The 18,181-nt window shown below is 43.3% G+C and overlaps 1 protein-coding gene and 1 long non-coding RNA gene across 2 annotated transcripts in view; one reads left to right on the forward strand and one right to left on the reverse strand.

Annotated features, from left to right (window-relative positions):
• The window catches only part of LOC309667197, a 403,215-nt gene that overhangs the window by 154,025 nt on the left and 231,009 nt on the right, over positions 1-18,181 (forward strand). The gene's annotated exons all lie outside the window — the stretch shown is intronic.
• On the reverse strand, positions 10,282-16,648 carry GPR6 (G protein-coupled receptor 6). Its single transcript, XM_082475385.1, has 2 exons — positions 15,850-16,648; positions 10,282-15,231 (listed from the first exon to the last, which is right to left on the reverse strand). The coding sequence occupies exon 2, from the start codon at positions 15,210-15,212 to the stop codon at positions 14,109-14,111; it is 1,104 nt and encodes a 367-aa protein (XP_082331511.1). The 5' UTR covers positions 15,213-15,231; positions 15,850-16,648; the 3' UTR covers positions 10,282-14,108.

Consider the following 18,181-nt stretch of genomic DNA (forward strand, 5'->3'; position numbering starts at 1 on the left):
AGACAAAAGTGCAAAGTGAGAAGCTGCAGGGAAAGGAGAGAGAGGAAAGAAGGAGCAAAGGGGAAGGTCCAGCAGACATCTCAAGAGGTGATAGACACAGGAACAGCTAACCATGGTGCTGCCATCCTACCCAAAGAGCAGAGAGAAGTAACAATGCAGAGCAGAATGGTCCTGAGGGGGAGAGAGAGAAAACCAGTTGCTAAAGCATCACAGCTCTCTGGGGGCATTTAGGGTGGGGCAGACAGCCCTCTATACACCTCAAGAAACCCTGAGTGCAACACTGGACCAAGGCAGATTGCAAGAGACGATATTCATAATGATGCCATTGAGTTATCTAAAGATTAGGCTGGGGTAAGCAAACTTCTTCTGTGAAGATCCAGATGATATTTTAGACTCTGTAGGCCATGCAGTAACAACTCTGTCTTTGTAGTGCAAAAGCAACCATAGACAATATATAAATGAATGAGCTGTCTGTGTTGCAATTAAACTTTATTTACAAAAATCAGTGTGCTGTCTACTAAGGCAAGAAAATAAGCTATATATTTTCCTAGGAGATATTTGGTTGCTAGAAAGTAGCCTATTTAAGTTAGGTAAAGTCAGTTTTTAAAAAAAGTCTTCAGTAGGTCACGAACCTTGTAGGCATCCAAAATGGGGAACAAAATTCAGGCAGACCCACAAGGACCAGGTCCAGGGAGTCAGCAGATAAACTGCTTCTTCCATTTCTAGTGCAGCTACATGTCGGCTCCATTCACTGCTTCTCTCTCTCTATCTCTGTCTCCGTCTCTGTCTCTGTCTGTTCTCTCTCTCTCTCTCTCTCTCTCTCTCTCTCTCTCTCTCTCTCGACTGATTCTTCCTGCTTAATTATCAGTGCGAAAGTTGTTGACGGTGGTTGAACCAGAGTAGTTCTGACTCTAAACTTTCAGTTCAAGTGTCCACCATCTTCTAACTGAGTCTTTCAGTGTCCTTATCCCAACTTTTTGGTAGAAAGTATCTGGTTGGCTCAGCATGGTCAAGGTGTCCATCATTGTCCAATCAGCTGTGGCCTGTGGGGATAAGTCCATCTGGTAAAACTAAGGAGGCCAGAGCAGGAAGCAGGTGTGTGTGTACAGGGCAGGTGGAGGCGGGGTGAGAACACAGTGATTAGCATCACTACTGTATCCATTTTGCTTTATGGAAAATTCCAAATACTCACACTTCTGTGATATTGGGCAATTAATATAGAGATAAAACCATTCTGGAGAGCAATATTATACTGCTTAGTCAAATTTCGCAATTATTTGAGTCAGAAATTCTGGGTCAAGTGAGCCAGTAATTCTGCTCCTGAGTATATATAGTTCAAAGAAATTCTCAGACTGGTCAATAAAGGGGCATAGTTGGGAGTGCTCATTTCGAGACTATTTGTGGTTTTAGAAGGTTGGAGGCAATCTGGGTGCCATTACTGGGAGACTGGAATGTGGTGGAAGCACACTGAGATTCAGCAGTGAGAAGCATAATCTTTAGAGTCTACACAGCCACAGGGATAGCTCAAAGGCATGGCACTCAGAGAAAAAGGTAAGAAACACAAGGAGATCTCACACAACACAACACCATTAATGTAAATTTAAAATATACACATAGGAAACAGAGAAAGCATACATTCCTCTGGAATACATCCAAACAAAATGATACTCAGTAAACATATATTAGGAACTTCTGACTACGATGGACTAGCTTGTAAGAAACCAGTCCTTCCACCAAAAACAACTGTAAATGCTGAATAAAAATACATATTTGAATGTGACTTTATTTAGAAAAAGTGTCTTTGAGGATATAATTGAGGATCTCAGTAGATGAGATCATCCCGGATTATCTGGGTGAGCCCTAAATCCAACGAAAAAGGTCCTTGTAAGAGACAGAAGAGGAGAGGACACAGAGAAGAGAAGCCCATGTATAGATGGAGGCTGAGACTGGAGTTATGCAGCTATAGGCTAAGGAATGCCTGGAGCTACCAGAAGTTGGAAGAGGCAAGAAAGGATTCTCCCCTAGAACCTTCAAAGGGAGTGGCCCTGCCGAAATCTTGATTTCAGACTTTTGGCCTCCAGAGCTGTGAGAGGATAAATTTCTGTTGTTTTTAAAACCACCCAGTTTGTAGTAATTTGTTATGGCAGCCAAAGGAAACTAATACAGTACTGTTACCATTTCCCAAATAATGCAGACTGTTAATTTTCTCCATCATACAGATTTTTTTTCTACTTCGTAAATCTCTACTCTTATACAATGAAATGTTGTGTCTTACATTTTACTTCTACATATATTTCAAAGTCAACAAGACATTGTGATTATTATTTTGTCAATATTTGATACTTTCACTGAAAAAAGTACATGACTTGCTAGATGAAAAATGGCATCTTGCTGCTTTTATTCACATTTCTTGGGTAATATAATTGAACAGTTTATCTTCCTTTTTGAAATATGTTTCATATTTTTATCAAATTTTCTAATGGGTTCATTAGCTTTTCTTGATTATAAAAATTCTTCAAATGTAAGAGAGTAACCCCTTTGTCATATATACACTTTAAATATTTACTATGTTCTTTTTCTTCTGGTTTAGTTTATGACAGGTTTGTTTTAGCACACATACTTTAATTTCTTATGTACTTTTGTGACTCTGTTCATTGCTTTCAGCTCAGAAAATCCTCCCCACTCCAGAGATATCAGAGATAGGTACTCACTTGTATTTTCTTCTAATTTTTTAGTAGAATAAAAATTTGTAATTTAACTCATTAATCTACATTAAGCTTAATTGGGGGAGGTAGAAAACTCTTGACTCTTTAGGCTAAAAGCTTTACTTAAAGTCCTGAAGATGGTCAACTGCATGACTTAGTGGTTGAAGATGGTATTTCAAGTATGAACAATATACAGAGCAAGTCCTGGACTGAATTATAGGGCACAAGAGAGTTCGGCTCTGATATTTAGGGACATCTGATTTACAAGCTGATTACTCAGCTTGTCTACCAATTGACTGAATGCTTAGCCAAAGACTGTCCTCCACAACAGTGGAGCTGGAAGTTGCCACAAGCCTGCTTCCTGGGTGGTATCATTCTGTCTTGGCTGTGATAGAAAAAAGAAAGGCGGCCAAGCTTTGAGCTTTGGGAGAATGATAAGCAGAGTCTAGGGTCAAAACTCCCTTCTTTCACCACACTGAATGGCCAGGACTCTGGAGTGGTAGGACCATCCACTCTGAGCCTGGCGTTTGAAGTCCAGAAGAGATAGTGTCGGGCTTTGCAAATACCTCCATCAGCACCCTCCTTGCCAAAAGTCCAGCCTGAGTCACCAATCCTAACAACACTCAGAGCTCTCAGTCCAGGCACTAGAGTTGGCGTGGAGTCCTGGCCCAGCTGCTTTGCTAGGATGTAAGAAAGGGACATCTCTGAGAAGAGAGGGAGAGGCAGAGAAGGACTGTAAAGGTAGTTGAGAGAACACGTGAGTCTATATGGGCTGACAGAATGCCAAACACTTCATGTGATAGGGAGGAAAAGAGGAAACCTGTCTTCCCCCTTTACGAGCTGTGCAATCTTGGGTAAGTGACCCATTTCCTCTGAACTGAATCCAAAGACAGTATTACAGTCTGAAGCCCAAGTGAGTGGACAAGATGGTCTCTAAGGTCCCTCCAGATCTGACTGGCTCTGATGCTACAGCCGAAACCCCCAGCAGACCCAGTTGGCTCCCTTGACAACTGGAAAGGAAGGAAGTCACAGATAGCCACAAGCTCCAGGAGTTAAGTGCAATCTGCAAAGCCCAGGCAGATTGGTTTTCACGTGCACACTGCATGATATAGAAAGTTCTGTTGGTATGGTACCAGCCTGTCCAATGACACCTGTCACACACTGTTTAAATGTCTCGGCAACAAAAGATAATATTATCAGCTGTCAGCTCTTTCAGTAGTAAAGTGGATGTGCATTCACGGTGGTGGAAATGTGACTTATCAGTATGTTATGAAACATGATTGTATAGCTGTCTTTACCTCTGCCAATGTTTTCATAAGCATCTTTGTGTAAAATATTGGCAAAACACAAATTTAACACGCTTCCAGTGAAGGAAAGAATGCTGTCTCGTGTTTATTTACTGTGTGTTCCCATTAATAATAATAATAAAAACATCAGGGGGAAATTATTCTTTTAATACAAGATTCACTTGAATATTATAGTAATACCCCACTACCAGGCACTATAATCATTCTTGAATTTGGTTACACTAGGACTTAAGCCAGCACACACAGGAAGACTTCCAGGACATGGCTCTCACTTGCATACTCAAATGGCCATAAACCCTTTTCCCTCAACACAACATGCCTGGACTGATAAGTACAGTACTCAGAGGACTCTCTTAGTGAGTGTAGGTCCTTCTCCCCCACTTCCTTCCACCTACATATATGTATTCAAATGTGTTCATCCAGCCACCACTCTGGGAATGTTGGCTCTCCTGTACACCTCTGAAGTTGATCCAGACAGATTCCTTTCTTATAGCTGCATTGCTCTAGAAAATAATGGAGTTCTGCAGAACATCCTGGAATACAAACAACTACTGGGTGTGTAGTATATCCTTCTAGTGAGTGAGCCCTGGTAAGTCACAGAGAATAGAGACATGGTGTGTGTGTGTGTGTGTGTGTGTGTGTGTGTGTGTGTGTGTGCGTGCACATGAAAGAGAGAGAGACAGAGAGACAAAGACAAAGTCAGAGAGGATGTGTGTGTGCAGGTTAATTTTTTTTTTGGTTTTGTGTACAAAAAAAATCTGCTTTCAGGGAAGCAGAGGTAATATAATCAACATCAATGTTGTTCTGCTCAGGTATTCCTAAATATCAAGATTCTATTTGAAAATTAAAGATCAATATTTTTTAGCAAGTATGTAGATCTCAATTTCATTCATTGGAAAAAATGGGCATAATGCTGATTTGGATTGCTGTTTTGGAGATAAGTCTTAACTAGGTATCAAATGTTATATGAATATCATACATTGTATTCAAATTATTTTCAAAGCAGTAGCTAAAGATATTGAAAAGGCATTTTTGAGATTTGCAGATTACTGAAAACAGATAACATGAAAAATATTTTATGGGTGCAGTAGAGGGAAACTTGAAAAGCAAAATGCACTTAAGGCTGTAAAATCTAGACTAGGTGAAATTCAGTATTCATGAAGTCTGCTTTCACCAACAGTAATAACAATAGCAGCTAAGGCATACATGATGCTACCATGTGCACTACTGAACTTAATTATATTAACTCATTTAACCCTTACAACAACCTTAGAAGGTAATTACTATTATGATTCCCCACTGAACAAATAAGAATTTTCCCATGGTCTGACAGCTAGTTAAAAAGCCAGATGACCGCATCATGTAAGATGCTGTTTTCCTCTCTCTCTCCATCTTCTTTTCTCTCTACCCTTAATTGGCAGGAACACTGATCCAATTGGCCCATCTAGTAAATGGCCAACTGCATACTCCCTTCCTTCTGGCTGGAGTAGAAGGGACAACACTGCTCCTTGTCTGGAGGCCTGGCCGGTTTCTTCTCGCTATCCTCTGAGGCAACCAGGTGCAGGCTAACTGGGCACTGGGTCTCTCTCTCTCACCCTCTCTCTCTCATTCTGATTCTCTTCTTCCCATGTCTGGAAGTTTGGTGTTGATTTTGTTTTGTTTCATAACCACTAATGGCAAGGTTTGAGACCTGGGTTTGTGTATTAAGGGCTTAAATTGGGCAAAACAAGTCAAGCTTTGAACTGAGGCCATTTATACATTCTTGGTTTAAGAGAACAGGACGGTTTATACAACCCAGCCCAGCTTCTAAGGATGCTCTGCCTTTAGGCTGTGTGCCAAAGCCACAGCTCACAGTCACAGCTAACTTCCTTCCTCCTTCTTTCCCTTCAACAGCTAATAATTTTGACAGGATATTGTCCCTCACTATTTCCCTAAGGGACCCAGTAAGTTTGTGGTAGAATTCAGATATTTCTGGATTCTCTGATCACCATCAATTCACGCTCTTTCCCTCAATTTTTCCCACAAAATCTCAACAACATATCCAAAACATGGGCTTGGGCTTGTTAGTTTGTTTGTGGAGAAGGGTTTGTGCTAAACCTTCACAATTCTCCCCTCCTGTGTGACCAGGAGCAAAGTCTGACTGAGATTAGAAAATCAGGTCCAGTCTGGAACTGCATTTCCTTTATGCTAACTTCACGTCTTGACGTTTTTACACTGTGTTCCTCCAAATGAAACCAACAGCCCCACAATGTAAAGTTTTATTAAAGGACGATAAACTTCTGTCTAGTCTTAAATAATTGAAGATTTGGGTTTGAATCTTGTGAATCTCTTCTGTCTGCAACTTGATGTTCAGTTTGGGATGGCAGAGACAGTGTATTTGTTCTTGAAACCACGAGTGGTAAAATCTTCTTGAATTCATCCATTTCTGATTCGCCTTTCTTTCTGAACATTCAGAATTATTACTTTTCCCCGTGCCCTAGTACTTAGGTGGGCTATGTGACTAGCTCTGCCCAGTGGCCTGTGAGTGGAAGTGTGATTTATGGGCCAAAGCATTGCATTGCTGGTGTGAGACCCTCCAGTTCTCCCTCTCCCCAGTGATTACAGAGATAGCCTCATGTTGTAGGGATAGAGCCAGAAGATGGATGGCTACTTTGCTGCATATAGAACGGTTGTCTTGGGAAGCTGCCCAGGCAGTGCAGTTAACATTGTACAGGTGAGAAATCTTTGCTGTGTTAAGTCACTGTGATTTTGGGGGGTTGTTTGTTACTGCAGCGTAACTTATTCTGACACATGAATCATGCCATATTGGAACTTTATATTTTATTTCCATCTGGCATTATATTTAATTAGATGCTATTTTACTATGATTCTTTCTCTGACACTTATTTATTACAACTTTATTGAGGTATAATTGATGTATAATAAACTGTACATATTTAAAGTATACAACTTGATGAATTTTGACATATCAAGTATACACCCATGAAATCATCATCACAATTAAGATAACTTATCCATCACCCCAAAATGTTTCCTTGTGCCCCTTTGCAATCGCTGCCTCTCTCTCTTTCCCATCCCTACTCCCCCAATCCCAACCATTGATCTGCTTTCTGTCACTATATATTTTCAAGGTCTTTATATAAATGGAATCTTACAATGTGTGTTCTTTTTTGCCTGGCTTCTTTTACCCAGCATAATTATTTGGAGATTTATCCATGTTGTTGCATGTATCAATAGTTCATTCTTTCTGATTTCTGAGTAACATTCTGTTGTATGGATGTACCACAGTTTGTTTATTTTTACTCATTTACCTGTGATGGGCATTTGAGTTGTTTTCAGTTTTTGGCTATTACAGGTAAAGCTGCTGTGAACATTTATGTGCAAGTCTTTATATAGACATAAGCTTTAATTTCTCTTGGATGAATACTTAGGAGGAGTGGAATGGCTGGGTCGTATGGTAGGAGGAGTATGTTTACCTTCTTAAGAAACCACCAAACTATTTTCCAAAGTGTTTGTACTATTTTACATTCCCAACATCAGCATATGAGAATTCTAATTGCTCTACATCCTTGCAGTACTTGGTGTGGTCTGACCTTTAATTTTGATTAAATGATTACACTATCCCAAATTCACAGCTTTGTCCCCCAAGTCATCAACTTAGGTTCTTGATACTTCTCGCAATAGTCTCTTAACCGGCACTCCTCCTTCAGATAAATTGAGGGTGTCAGATAAGAACTCTGTGAACTTCCTCCCACCACCTGTAAACTTAGCTCTATCAGTACCAATAATTCCCACCTTGTCTCCTGTCAGAGCAGGGGAGCTGTGTCTCCACCTCCTCCTGTCTAAGTCCCTCTCTCCCCATCACATTACGTTCTGGACCCCATTCTCCTGTGAAGCCTCCCTCTGTTAGGCATCTTACTCTCTCTGCTATCTTCTGCCATTCCAATTACATGGTACTTGCTCCTCAGTCTAATAACATATTCTATTCTTGCCCATCTTTAAAAAACAAAACGAAACAAAGACTATCTTGTGACCCAGTATTTCTCTCAAGCTATTTCTCTCCTTTCATTTAAAGTTAAGTATATTGAAAAAAATTAGAAAATTCCCATTACCTCCTCAATCTACTGCAATCTAGCTTTTTTCTCACTCTCCATTGAAGCTGCTCTCACTTAAGTCACTAGTGACCACCATGTTCATAAATCTAGCACATTCCAAACCCTCTCTTACTTGACCTCTGGGCATGCTTTACACACTTGATCACTTCCTTCTTAAAACTTTTTTCCTCTTGGTTTTCCAAAGGTCTCACCTGAATGATCCTCCTTGGTCTCCTTTTCTCTTTTGCTTCCTTCACTGTACTCCCATATGTTATTGTGTCCAGACTGTAACTTTGGCCTTTTCTCGCTCCCTCCCGTGGCTTCACTTCCACCTTAAGGTCAATGACTACTGAAATTATGTCTCCATTCCCGCCACCCTGCAAGCTCCAAAGCCACAGGGCCGGCTGCCTCCACTTGGATATTCCCACAGATCCTGACATTTAATATGTAGAAAACTTGATTCACCACCCTCTTTCTCAAATCTGCCTTTCCTGCTATGTTCCCATCTCAGTGTTATCTACCCAATTGAACATCCTTGACTCCTAAATTGTTCCTTAATCCCCATAATCACTCACTTAGTCAAAGACACTCTCTTCTTTGATACCTCTTGAATCCATCCCCTTCTCCTACCCCTTAGTTGATGCTGACATCAGCTCTCACCTGGATTGCTGCAACTGGTCTCCAAAATAGTCTCTTGGCTTCCAGTCTTTTCCACCTGCAGTCCATTCCCAGCACTGCTCTTTGTGATCTGGTTCCTGCCTACCTCTCCAGACTTATCTCCCGTTATTTCCTCTCTAGGTTCTAGTTCTTACACACTCCAGCTATACTGAATGGCCTGCATTGCTCTGAATGGGCCACACTTTTAGGCTTCATATTGTCCTCTTGGTCTGGTACACTCCCCTTCAATGTCTTTTGCCTTGAACACTTCTTTTGTTCTTCTTGACTCAGTTCAGTATTGCCTTCCTAGTGGATTTCCATAGAATTTCTCTGACCTTCCTATGGGATCCTTACACTCTGTGTATGCCCTTATTATTGTACTTTTCATTAGTACTGCTGTCAGAGCTGTGACTGTTACCTTATATGGCAAAAGAGATTTTGCAGATGTGATTAAATCAAGGATCTTGAGATGGGAAGGTTATCCTGAATTATCTGGGCAAGTCCTAAATGTAATCATAAATGTCCTTATAAGAGGGAGGCAGAAGGAGATTTGACTACAGAAGGAGGCAGTGTAACCACTTAAGCTAGATAATACACTGATGGCTTTGAAGATGGAGGAAGGGGCCACAGGCCAAAGAATGCAACTTTAAAAGCTGAAAATTTTAAGGAAACGGATTCTCCCCCTAGAACCTCCAAAGAAAGTGCAGCCCTGCTTAAATTTTGATTTCAGCCCAATGAAATATATTGCAGACTTCTGATCTTCGTAACTGTAAGAGAATAAATATGTATTGTTTTAAGCTACCAAGTTTGTGGTCATTTGTTACAGCAGCAATAGGAAACTAATACCTTGGGCCAAGTGAAGCCCTGCCCTGGGCCTCAGGCTGCAGAGGCCCCTGCTGTATTCCTCTTCCAGCTGTGGGGGTGAAGAGCCTATGTCCTCACTTCTAGACTCAAGAAATTCTTCCTCAATATACAATGGAATATTACTCAGCCATAAAAAGAAATGAAATGGAGGTATTTGTAATGAGGTGGATGGAGTTAGAGTCTGTCATACAGAGTGAAGTAAGTCAGAAAGAGAAAAACAAATACAGTATGCTAACACATATATATGGAATCTAAGGAAAAAAAAAAAAAAAGGGTCATGAAGAACCTAGAGGCAAGATGGGAATAAAGACACAGACCTACTAAAGAATGGACTTGCGGATATGGGGAGGGGGAGGGGTGAGATGTGACAGGGTGAGAGAGTGTCATGGACATATATACACTACCAAATGTAAAATAGCTAGCTAGTGGGAAGCAGCCGCATAGCACAGGGAGATCAGCTCAGTGCTTTGTGACCGCCTGGGGGGTTGGGATGGGGAGGGGGGGAGGGAGGGAGATGCAGGAGGGAGGAGATATGGGAACGTGTGTATATGTGTAGCTGATTCACTTTGTTATAAAGCAGAAACTAACACACCATTGTGAAGCAATTATACTTCAATAAAGATGTTTAAAAAAAAAAAAAAAGAAAAAAAGAAATTCTTCCTCAGCAGTCACATAGCACAGGGAGATCAGCTCGGTGCTTTGTGTCCACCTAGAGGGGTGGGATAGGGAAGGTGGGAGGGAGACGCAAGAGGGAGGAGATATGGGGATATATGTATATGTATAGCTGATTCACTTTGTTATACAGCAGAAACTAACACACCCTTTTAAAACAATTATCCTCCAATAAATATGTTAAAAAAAAAAAAAGAAAAAAGAAATTCTTCCTCGAGGCCTATTTCTTGAGCCTAAATAACTCTTCCCCAAGTTTGTTCTTTTGAGACAGACTGTACTGCTAGTGGACTCATGCTTTGATCTGAAGGGTAGTCAAAAGAGCAGCTGTTTGTAGGATGAGCCACTGTACAGACAGTAGACTGAAGGGCACAAGAACTGAAGCCAGGAGACCAGAGAGAAGGCTACCACAGTAATTCAAGTAAGAGATGATGATAGTGGTGGAGATGTGAGAAGTGGCTAGATTCTGGGTATACTTTGAAAATAAAGGCAATAGGCATCCATGTTGGATGGGAGGTATGAGAGAAAGGGAAGTGTAAGTGTGATTCCAAGGTTTCTGGTCTGCACAACTGGAAAGATGTCATTGCCATTAATTTAGATGATAAAGAAGGGAGAAAGAGCACTTACTGAGGTAAAGATTAGTGGCTCTATTTTAAATGTATTAAATTTAGGATGCCTATTAGATAGTAAAGTGGGTAAGTGGTTGGATGTTTGAGTGAATCTTGCTTTTCTCAAAGACTATATGCTTCCAGCAGCTAGCATAGGGTCTTAAAATAGAGATTATTAATAGTTGATGGGTCAAGTGAATATGTGAATATGTGACATTCCTTCATAGAAATGTTTCAAGATATACTCACAGTTTTTTATCCTTACATCATCAGGTAGGTTAATATCCAGACCCTTGACATCACACAGCCTGGCCAACTGCGTAAGCCAGGGATATTAACAGCTTGATTGTTTAGTATCCTCTTGTTCTTGGCTCTCGCAAATGTTCTGATTAGGACTAGGGTAGATATTGAATATTAATACCAAGTGGACTGAAGTCAGATCCATAGTCTGTCTTACTATCTTAGTGTTGAACTTTCTTAACTTGCTGATTGCAAGAAATTTTTCTCTGTAATTATAACATGTATAATAATTTGACTTCTTTGTTCCATCTCTGAAATCATGTTGTTTTCCCCACCACATGTCTGGAAAAGTTTATAGCCAGAGCTTTTGTTATTTCAGTCCACTTGAAAGCATCCTGGATACTAATAGGGCCTGAAAGAGTGTCTGATGTTGCTGAATAGTCTGTAAAGGTTGTTTGTTAGAAAATGTTAATTTGATGAATGAGCAATAACGCTGATCCTACTGGATCTAAATTTACAGACACTATAAAACTATAGGTCTATAAAACTTAGTGTGTTTTATATTGTTAAAAGGGTCACAGCTCTGTTGCAAGATGTTGGAGACTAGATTGCTCATGCATTTTCTCTTGTACCTTCTGCAGTTAATCCTCCCCCCACCCCGCCCCCACTCTCCTGAAGTTTCTTGTCAAGTTCACCAATGACATTCACATTACAAAATCTGGAGTCATTGTTTTTAATCCTCATTTTACTTATTTTCTCAGCAATGTTTGACCCAGTTGACTACTCCCTCCTGGAACACTTTTTTTTTTTTTTTTAAACATCTTTATTGAAGTATAATTGCTTTACAATGGTGTGTTAGTTTCTGCTTTATAACAAAGTGAATCAGTTATACATATACATATGTTCCCATATCTCTTCCCTCTTGCATCTCCCTCCCTCCCACCCTCCCTATCCCATCCCTCTAGGTGGTCACAAAGCACCGAGCTGATCTCCCTGTGCTATGCGGCCTGGAACACTTTTTCTCCTTTATTTTGGATTACTGTGTTCTCTTGGTGTGATGGTTAGTTTTATGTGTCAACTTGACTGGACCACGGGGTGCCCAGACATTTGGTTAAACCTTATTCTGGGTGTGTCTTTGAGGGTGTTTCTGGATGGGATTAACATTTGACTCAGTAGTCTGAGTAAAGCAGATTGCCTTCCCTAATGTAGAGGAGACTCATCCAATCAATTGAAGACCAGAAACGAACAAAAGAGCTGAGTAACTCCTGCTGCCTGATTGGTCTGAGCTGGAACATTGGTATTTTTCTGCCTTTTGTTTCTAATTGAAACATCAGTTCTTCTTGGGTCTTGAACCTGTGGGCTCTCCTGGTTCTCAGGACTTCAGACTCAGATTGGAACTACACCATCAGCATTCCTGGGTTTCCAGCTTGCTGACTGTACACCTTGAGACTTCTCAGCCTCCACAGTTGCATGAGCCAATTCTTTATAATAAATCTCTTCATATATATTTGTTTATTTGCTTGTAGGCCATCTCCCCTACTAGAGGATAACACTATGAGCAGAGACCTTTCTTCTATTTAGTTCACGTCTGTATTCCCAGCCCTGGGACTGTGTCTAGCAGATAGTAGGCATTCAATAAATATTTATGGACTGTATGAAAAAATTTGCTTGTGTATGTTTTCCTAAGGCCTAAGACCAGTAACTACTTGTGTTTGTGTGCATATGTCTTCGCAGGTGCTCAGAATATGTCCATGTATGTTATCTTAGTTATCCTCACATGACCTGTAAGAAGGGAAGGAGGGGAACAATTTAACAATTCCACCCATTGGTGGAATGGGAATATTTAGTTCTTGAGGATATTAGTTTAATGCCCTGTGCTTTGAAGATAAGAATGCCTCAAAGTGGACTACTGAGCTTATCTTAATTCACCTCATGAACACAGTATATCTTGGAATTCTGTCTTTGAAGAATTTATATATTTTATAAGGCTGTGCATTTTGCTACAAGACCTGGCCAGTAACAGTCTACTCAGTCAATATGAATTTTCAACATTTAAAATCCTTTCCAAACTGGAAAAAATACATCTAAAATTTGTGGTTTCAGGATTCACAAGTGCACATGTGGTAAGATAAAGGAATGGTTTCAGACATCCTCTGGAGCTTGTCTTCCAAACCCAGTAACCAAGGGAGTAGATTAATTTGCACTGATACACAAATAACCCTTTAGTGTCCTGTGAATACTGTTATGTGAATATATTACTCAGTTCCTGTACCTCCCCAATAATCTGGATTAGGTGTTTTAGTGACAATTTATGAACAATGTGCAAATGTGTGCGATTTTTTACATTAAGATTTTCACAGGATGGAGATGACACATAATGAACTTTTAAAGTAAATACACTAATAATTCGTCTCTTAAATAGTAATTCTATCATCAGTCACATGCCAAAAATTACATTTTTATAATGTGTTTATTTGTGTACAAAATATGTTGTAATTTACTGATGCATATGCAGCAAAATATTCTATCACATACAACAAAAATACACTTTTACCCCCCTTCCCCTGCCCTTGAAAATGGCAACACTGTTTTGGCAGATCAGCAGCTAAAAATAAAGTGCTATAATTAAGCAGTATTGGAATGTCTTCATTTGACAAGTGTGATGTACAATTTGAGTATACAACCACCTTTTTGTTAGTTTTTTCACAGAACAGGAAATTCCACATCCTGAACACCTCCAGAAGATACAAATATTTGTATATATATGTACACATGTATACACTGTATATGTAAAGTGCCAACAAGCCTCTTTGTCCTTGTGAGTTTGTTGTGCTTATGTTTATTCTCTCTTTCCAAAGTCAGGGTCACACTATGGGATCTCAGAGTCCATCAGCAGGCACGGAGAAGCTCACCAAAGGCTGGCTTGTTGGGGGCGTGGTGTTGGTTACAGGATGGAGGGAGCCTTCAGACCTCACTGGGGGACCTGGAGCGGAAGGGCACTTTGGACTGGAAACAGCCACAAAACAGGAGCCACAGGGCGCGTTGGATCTCCTGGTTGCGGAAGGCATAGATGATAGGATTGATCATAGAGTTGTAGGTGGCGGGCAGCAGGGTGGCGTAGGTGTAGACAGCTGGGTCCTCATGGCTGCCTACCACGCAGTAGATGGCAAAGGGCAGCCAGCTGGCACCGAAAGTGCCCAGCACCACGGCCAGCGTACCCACACCCTTTCTGGTGGCGGCAAGGTGGGGCGGTGCCAGGCAGTGCTGCTGCAGCGCGATCTGGTGCGCGTGACGCCAGACCACCTGGCAGATGCGCACGTACAGGTGCAGCATGATGCCGAAGACCGCAAAGAAGGTGGCGGAGAGCAGTGCCACGTGGCTGCGCGTCAGCGGGCGCACCACGCTGCAGGCGGCGCGCTCTGCCAGGCAGTTCCAGCCAAGCACCGGCAGCAGCCCAAGGCCTAAGGACACCGTCCAGGTGGCAGCAAGAAGGAGGTGTACGCCCAACAGGGTCCGTCGCGAGTAATAGGTGAGCGCGTTGTAGAGGGACAGGTAGCGGTCCACCGTAATGGCCAGCAGGCTGCTGACGGAGGCAGCGAAGGAGGCCACGAGGAAGCCCACAGTAAGCAGGCTCACAGTCTCCGAGGGCAACACGTACTGGAATACGAAGTGCAGAATGAGACCGCAGCCCGCCAGCAGGTCGGCGGTGGCCAGGCTGCCTACCAGCACGAACATGGGCGTGCGCAGCGCAGGTGTGGACGCGATGAGCGCTACCACCAGCGCATTTTCGCCTGCGATCACCGTCCCAGACACGCAGAGCAGTACGTCCCATGGATTCACTGAAGACAGCAGCAGCCCCGGCGGCCCCGCTGGCAGCTGCGAAGACAACTCCAGCGACGCGTTAGCTGCGCCGCTGCCCCCCAGCGCCGCTGCGGCTGCGGCTGCGGCTGCCGGGGGCCCCCATTCACCGGTGTCCCGCGCTCCTGCTGCGGTGGCCGCTGCCGCCGCACTCTCGGCCGCCACTGCTACCACCCGGGAGTCGTTGAGCGAAGATGAGCTCGCGTTCATCACGGCGGGACGCTACACCCTGCGTGGAGAGGGAGAACAAGCGTCAGGTGTGCGGTTTACGCCGCCCGGGTACTTCGCCGGGCGCTGCTCCCCCACTCATATTGCCCATCCCACCCCGGGACCCCAGAGCAGAGCGAGGAAGCAGTGGTTGAGAGCCAAAAATAAATTGACCTGTTGAGTGAGTGAGTGAGCGTGTGAGTGCAACGCACAAGGGATGCCCGTACTGATATCTGAGTTTTTGCACAGATATACACACGAATAACACGCACTCGCATACACACAGATCACGTAAGTATGCCTGTGTTTGCACACGCATCTTGCGCACCAAGCTAGTAGTGTCAGCCTCAGCGAGTGCCGCCCTGGCTCTGACCGGCTCGGTCAGGCGCTCTCCTCAACTGGGAGGCGGAGTAGCTGTCCGCGGTGCTGCAAGCGAAGTTTCTGCGACCGTGGAGCACAGCGGACCCCGGAGGCCAGAGACCCCTGGGAAAGCGGTTTCGGGGGAGAGAAGCTAGGATGTCTGTGTAGGTGGAGGGTGTGGCGTCATGCTTGGCTCCAGGAAGGAGCCATCCCCCGGCCATCCTTCACCCCTTCCCCTGTGCACACCCTCAGAGTTCCTTTAGAGAGCCGGGCTGCTCACCTGGGGAGTCAGGGCTTCAGGAAATCGCTGATCATGAGCGGTGTGGCTGGGCGCCAGGCTGCGCTGCCCGCGCGGACAGAGCCGACGCCTGAAGGAGGTGGCCGGGACGGCGCGCAGAGGAGTGCGGGGCGCTGGTAGCTGTGCCGGCGCCGCCGAGAGTTATAGAGACACAGTCAGTACAAGAAAAGGCGGTTACGAGCAGCGCGCCCGCTGGAGATTGACAGGCAGGCGGTGGTGACGTCAGACTCCTGTTTCCAAGGTGCAAGCTAGGCACTCGCTTTCCTCGCCCGCCCATCAGCAAGCTCCTTCACCATATACCCTCTCCAAAGGATGTCTCAGAGGGTTCAAGGAGGGAGGAGAAACCAGAGGGCCGCCGCCGGCCCGGAGCCTCCAGGAGTGGGATGGAAGAAAGAGGCAAGGGAGAAAAAGAGTGAAGACTAAGGGCAGGCAAGGAGGGTGAGATGGGAGGGGAGCGATGAGGGATGAGTTGCACTGGCCAGGCTGCAAGGCCCCGAGTCAAAGGTCACTGAGGGGGCCAGGTTGAAGAAAAAGGCCTGGAGAAGGGGGAGGTTGGGGGCAGAGAGGCCCAATCGCACGCAGAGTTGGTACCTTAAAGGAAAAGTACTGTTTGGGCGACAGGAATGAACTGGTGTGTGTGTGGTGGGGGAGGATGAGGTTATTTTTAAAGGATGTTTTAAGGATGTTTCTGGTACAGTGTGTCAGCTGAGTAGAGCCAGAGGAGAAAAGCCAAGTTGTGGGGAACAGAGAAAAGATGGGACAGTTGAGGAAAACAATCTCTTCTTTTGAAGGTCACCTGTGCAATCAATTCCTCTCTCTCCCTCCATTTCTTCCTCTCTCTCACTGTCTTTCTTGGGCTCCACACAGCAGGCTTCACCATGATCTTCCCAGTCGAATGTTTCCCAACTGCACTAGCTCATAGTGCTCTTGGACCTTGCTCCTTAATTAAAGACCAGGTCTGGGTCTTGTTAGAAAAGAAGAAAACAGCAAAATGTGATTTACTTTGCTGGCAACAGACTTTGCCCTGTTAATTAGTACCCTATAAAACAAATTACAGGACGAAAATAGTGATAACTCAGCTGCACCAGACTTCAGTAGGCAGGAGTTTTATTTTCAGCTCTGATAAATCATCCTTTTGGTTTAAAGGTGTTTTGTTTTGTCAGTAAAATACAAGTATTAGACTTCTTCTTCTTCTTTTTTTAATTACCCAGAATCTCCAATAGCTGTACTTGGGGGAAAAGCTAAAATAGTTGACTCCATCTAAGACTCTAGAATAAATGATTGCATACTGGCATGATGGTATTATGCCAGAGCCACAGACATGATTTTCAGGGACCACATGCTCTGGGCAAGGTGAAAATAGACAACATTTGTTACTGGTGCTTCCTCTACTTTTCCCTGTATACTTTCTTCCCTCTCTTGGCTTCACTTTGCCTCTACACCCAGGGGCCTAAAAAGAACAAAATATATTCAGACTGTCTACAGGCTGGAGTGGAAGGGGGATTTTTATCCTGGTCTTCTCCCTCTAAAAATGGCCCCCAAGTCCAGACTACTCCTGCCCTCCTGCCCCTGTGCAACTGAACTTAACTAAAGAAAAGAAGGAAAACTATAGGACCATTCAATTCTTTGCTGCAATAGCCAGTGTTGGCCCATAAGATGAGTTTACATACAATTTCTCCATTTGGGGAGTTTATAAAATTCTTATGACCCTTCAAATTGGCTGAAGTTCTAAGTTTCTGGAAAGTATCATTTTGAGTTTCAGTAAAAGATTGTCAACTAAAAGCCAAGAATGTTATTTCAGAGCTGTCAAGCAAGCTGTCAAACCACTGTAATCACATGTTAATTGCAAATTTTTCTAACAATTAGATAAAGGCCCAAGGGAAGGAGAATCCTTCTTAGTGTCTGAATGTGTTACATTTTTTTTTTCTGTATTTCTTTTTTTTTTTTTTAACTTTGGGTTTATTTATTTATTTATTTATTTATTTATTTATGGCTGTGTTGGGTCTTCATTTCTGTGCGAGGGCTTTCTCTAGTTGCGGCAAGTGGGGGCCACTCTTCATCGCAGTGCGCAGGCCTCTCATTATCGCGGCCTCTCTTGTTGCGGAGCACAGGCTCCAGACGCGCAGGCTCAGTAATTGTGGCTCACTGGCCTAGTTGCTCCACGGCATGTGGGATCTTCCCAGACCAGGGCTCGAACCCGTGTCCCCTGCATTGGCAGGCAGATTCTCAACCACTGCGCCACCAGGGAAGCCCCAATGTGTTACATTTTTACATGTCACAATGCAATAGAAAGTATGAGATTAAAGTTGAGCAA

The sequence above is a fragment of the Balaenoptera physalus genome, assembly GCF_965194825.1.
Source record: "Balaenoptera physalus genome assembly, chromosome: 9".
In the NCBI taxonomy this organism is placed as follows: domain Eukaryota; kingdom Metazoa; phylum Chordata; class Mammalia; order Artiodactyla; family Balaenopteridae; genus Balaenoptera; species Balaenoptera physalus.

Coding starts and splice junctions, on each gene's coding strand:
- GPR6 (XM_082475385.1), bottom strand. CDS start 15,212: ATGAACGCGAGCTCATCTTCGCTCAACGACTCCCGGGTGGTAGCAGTG.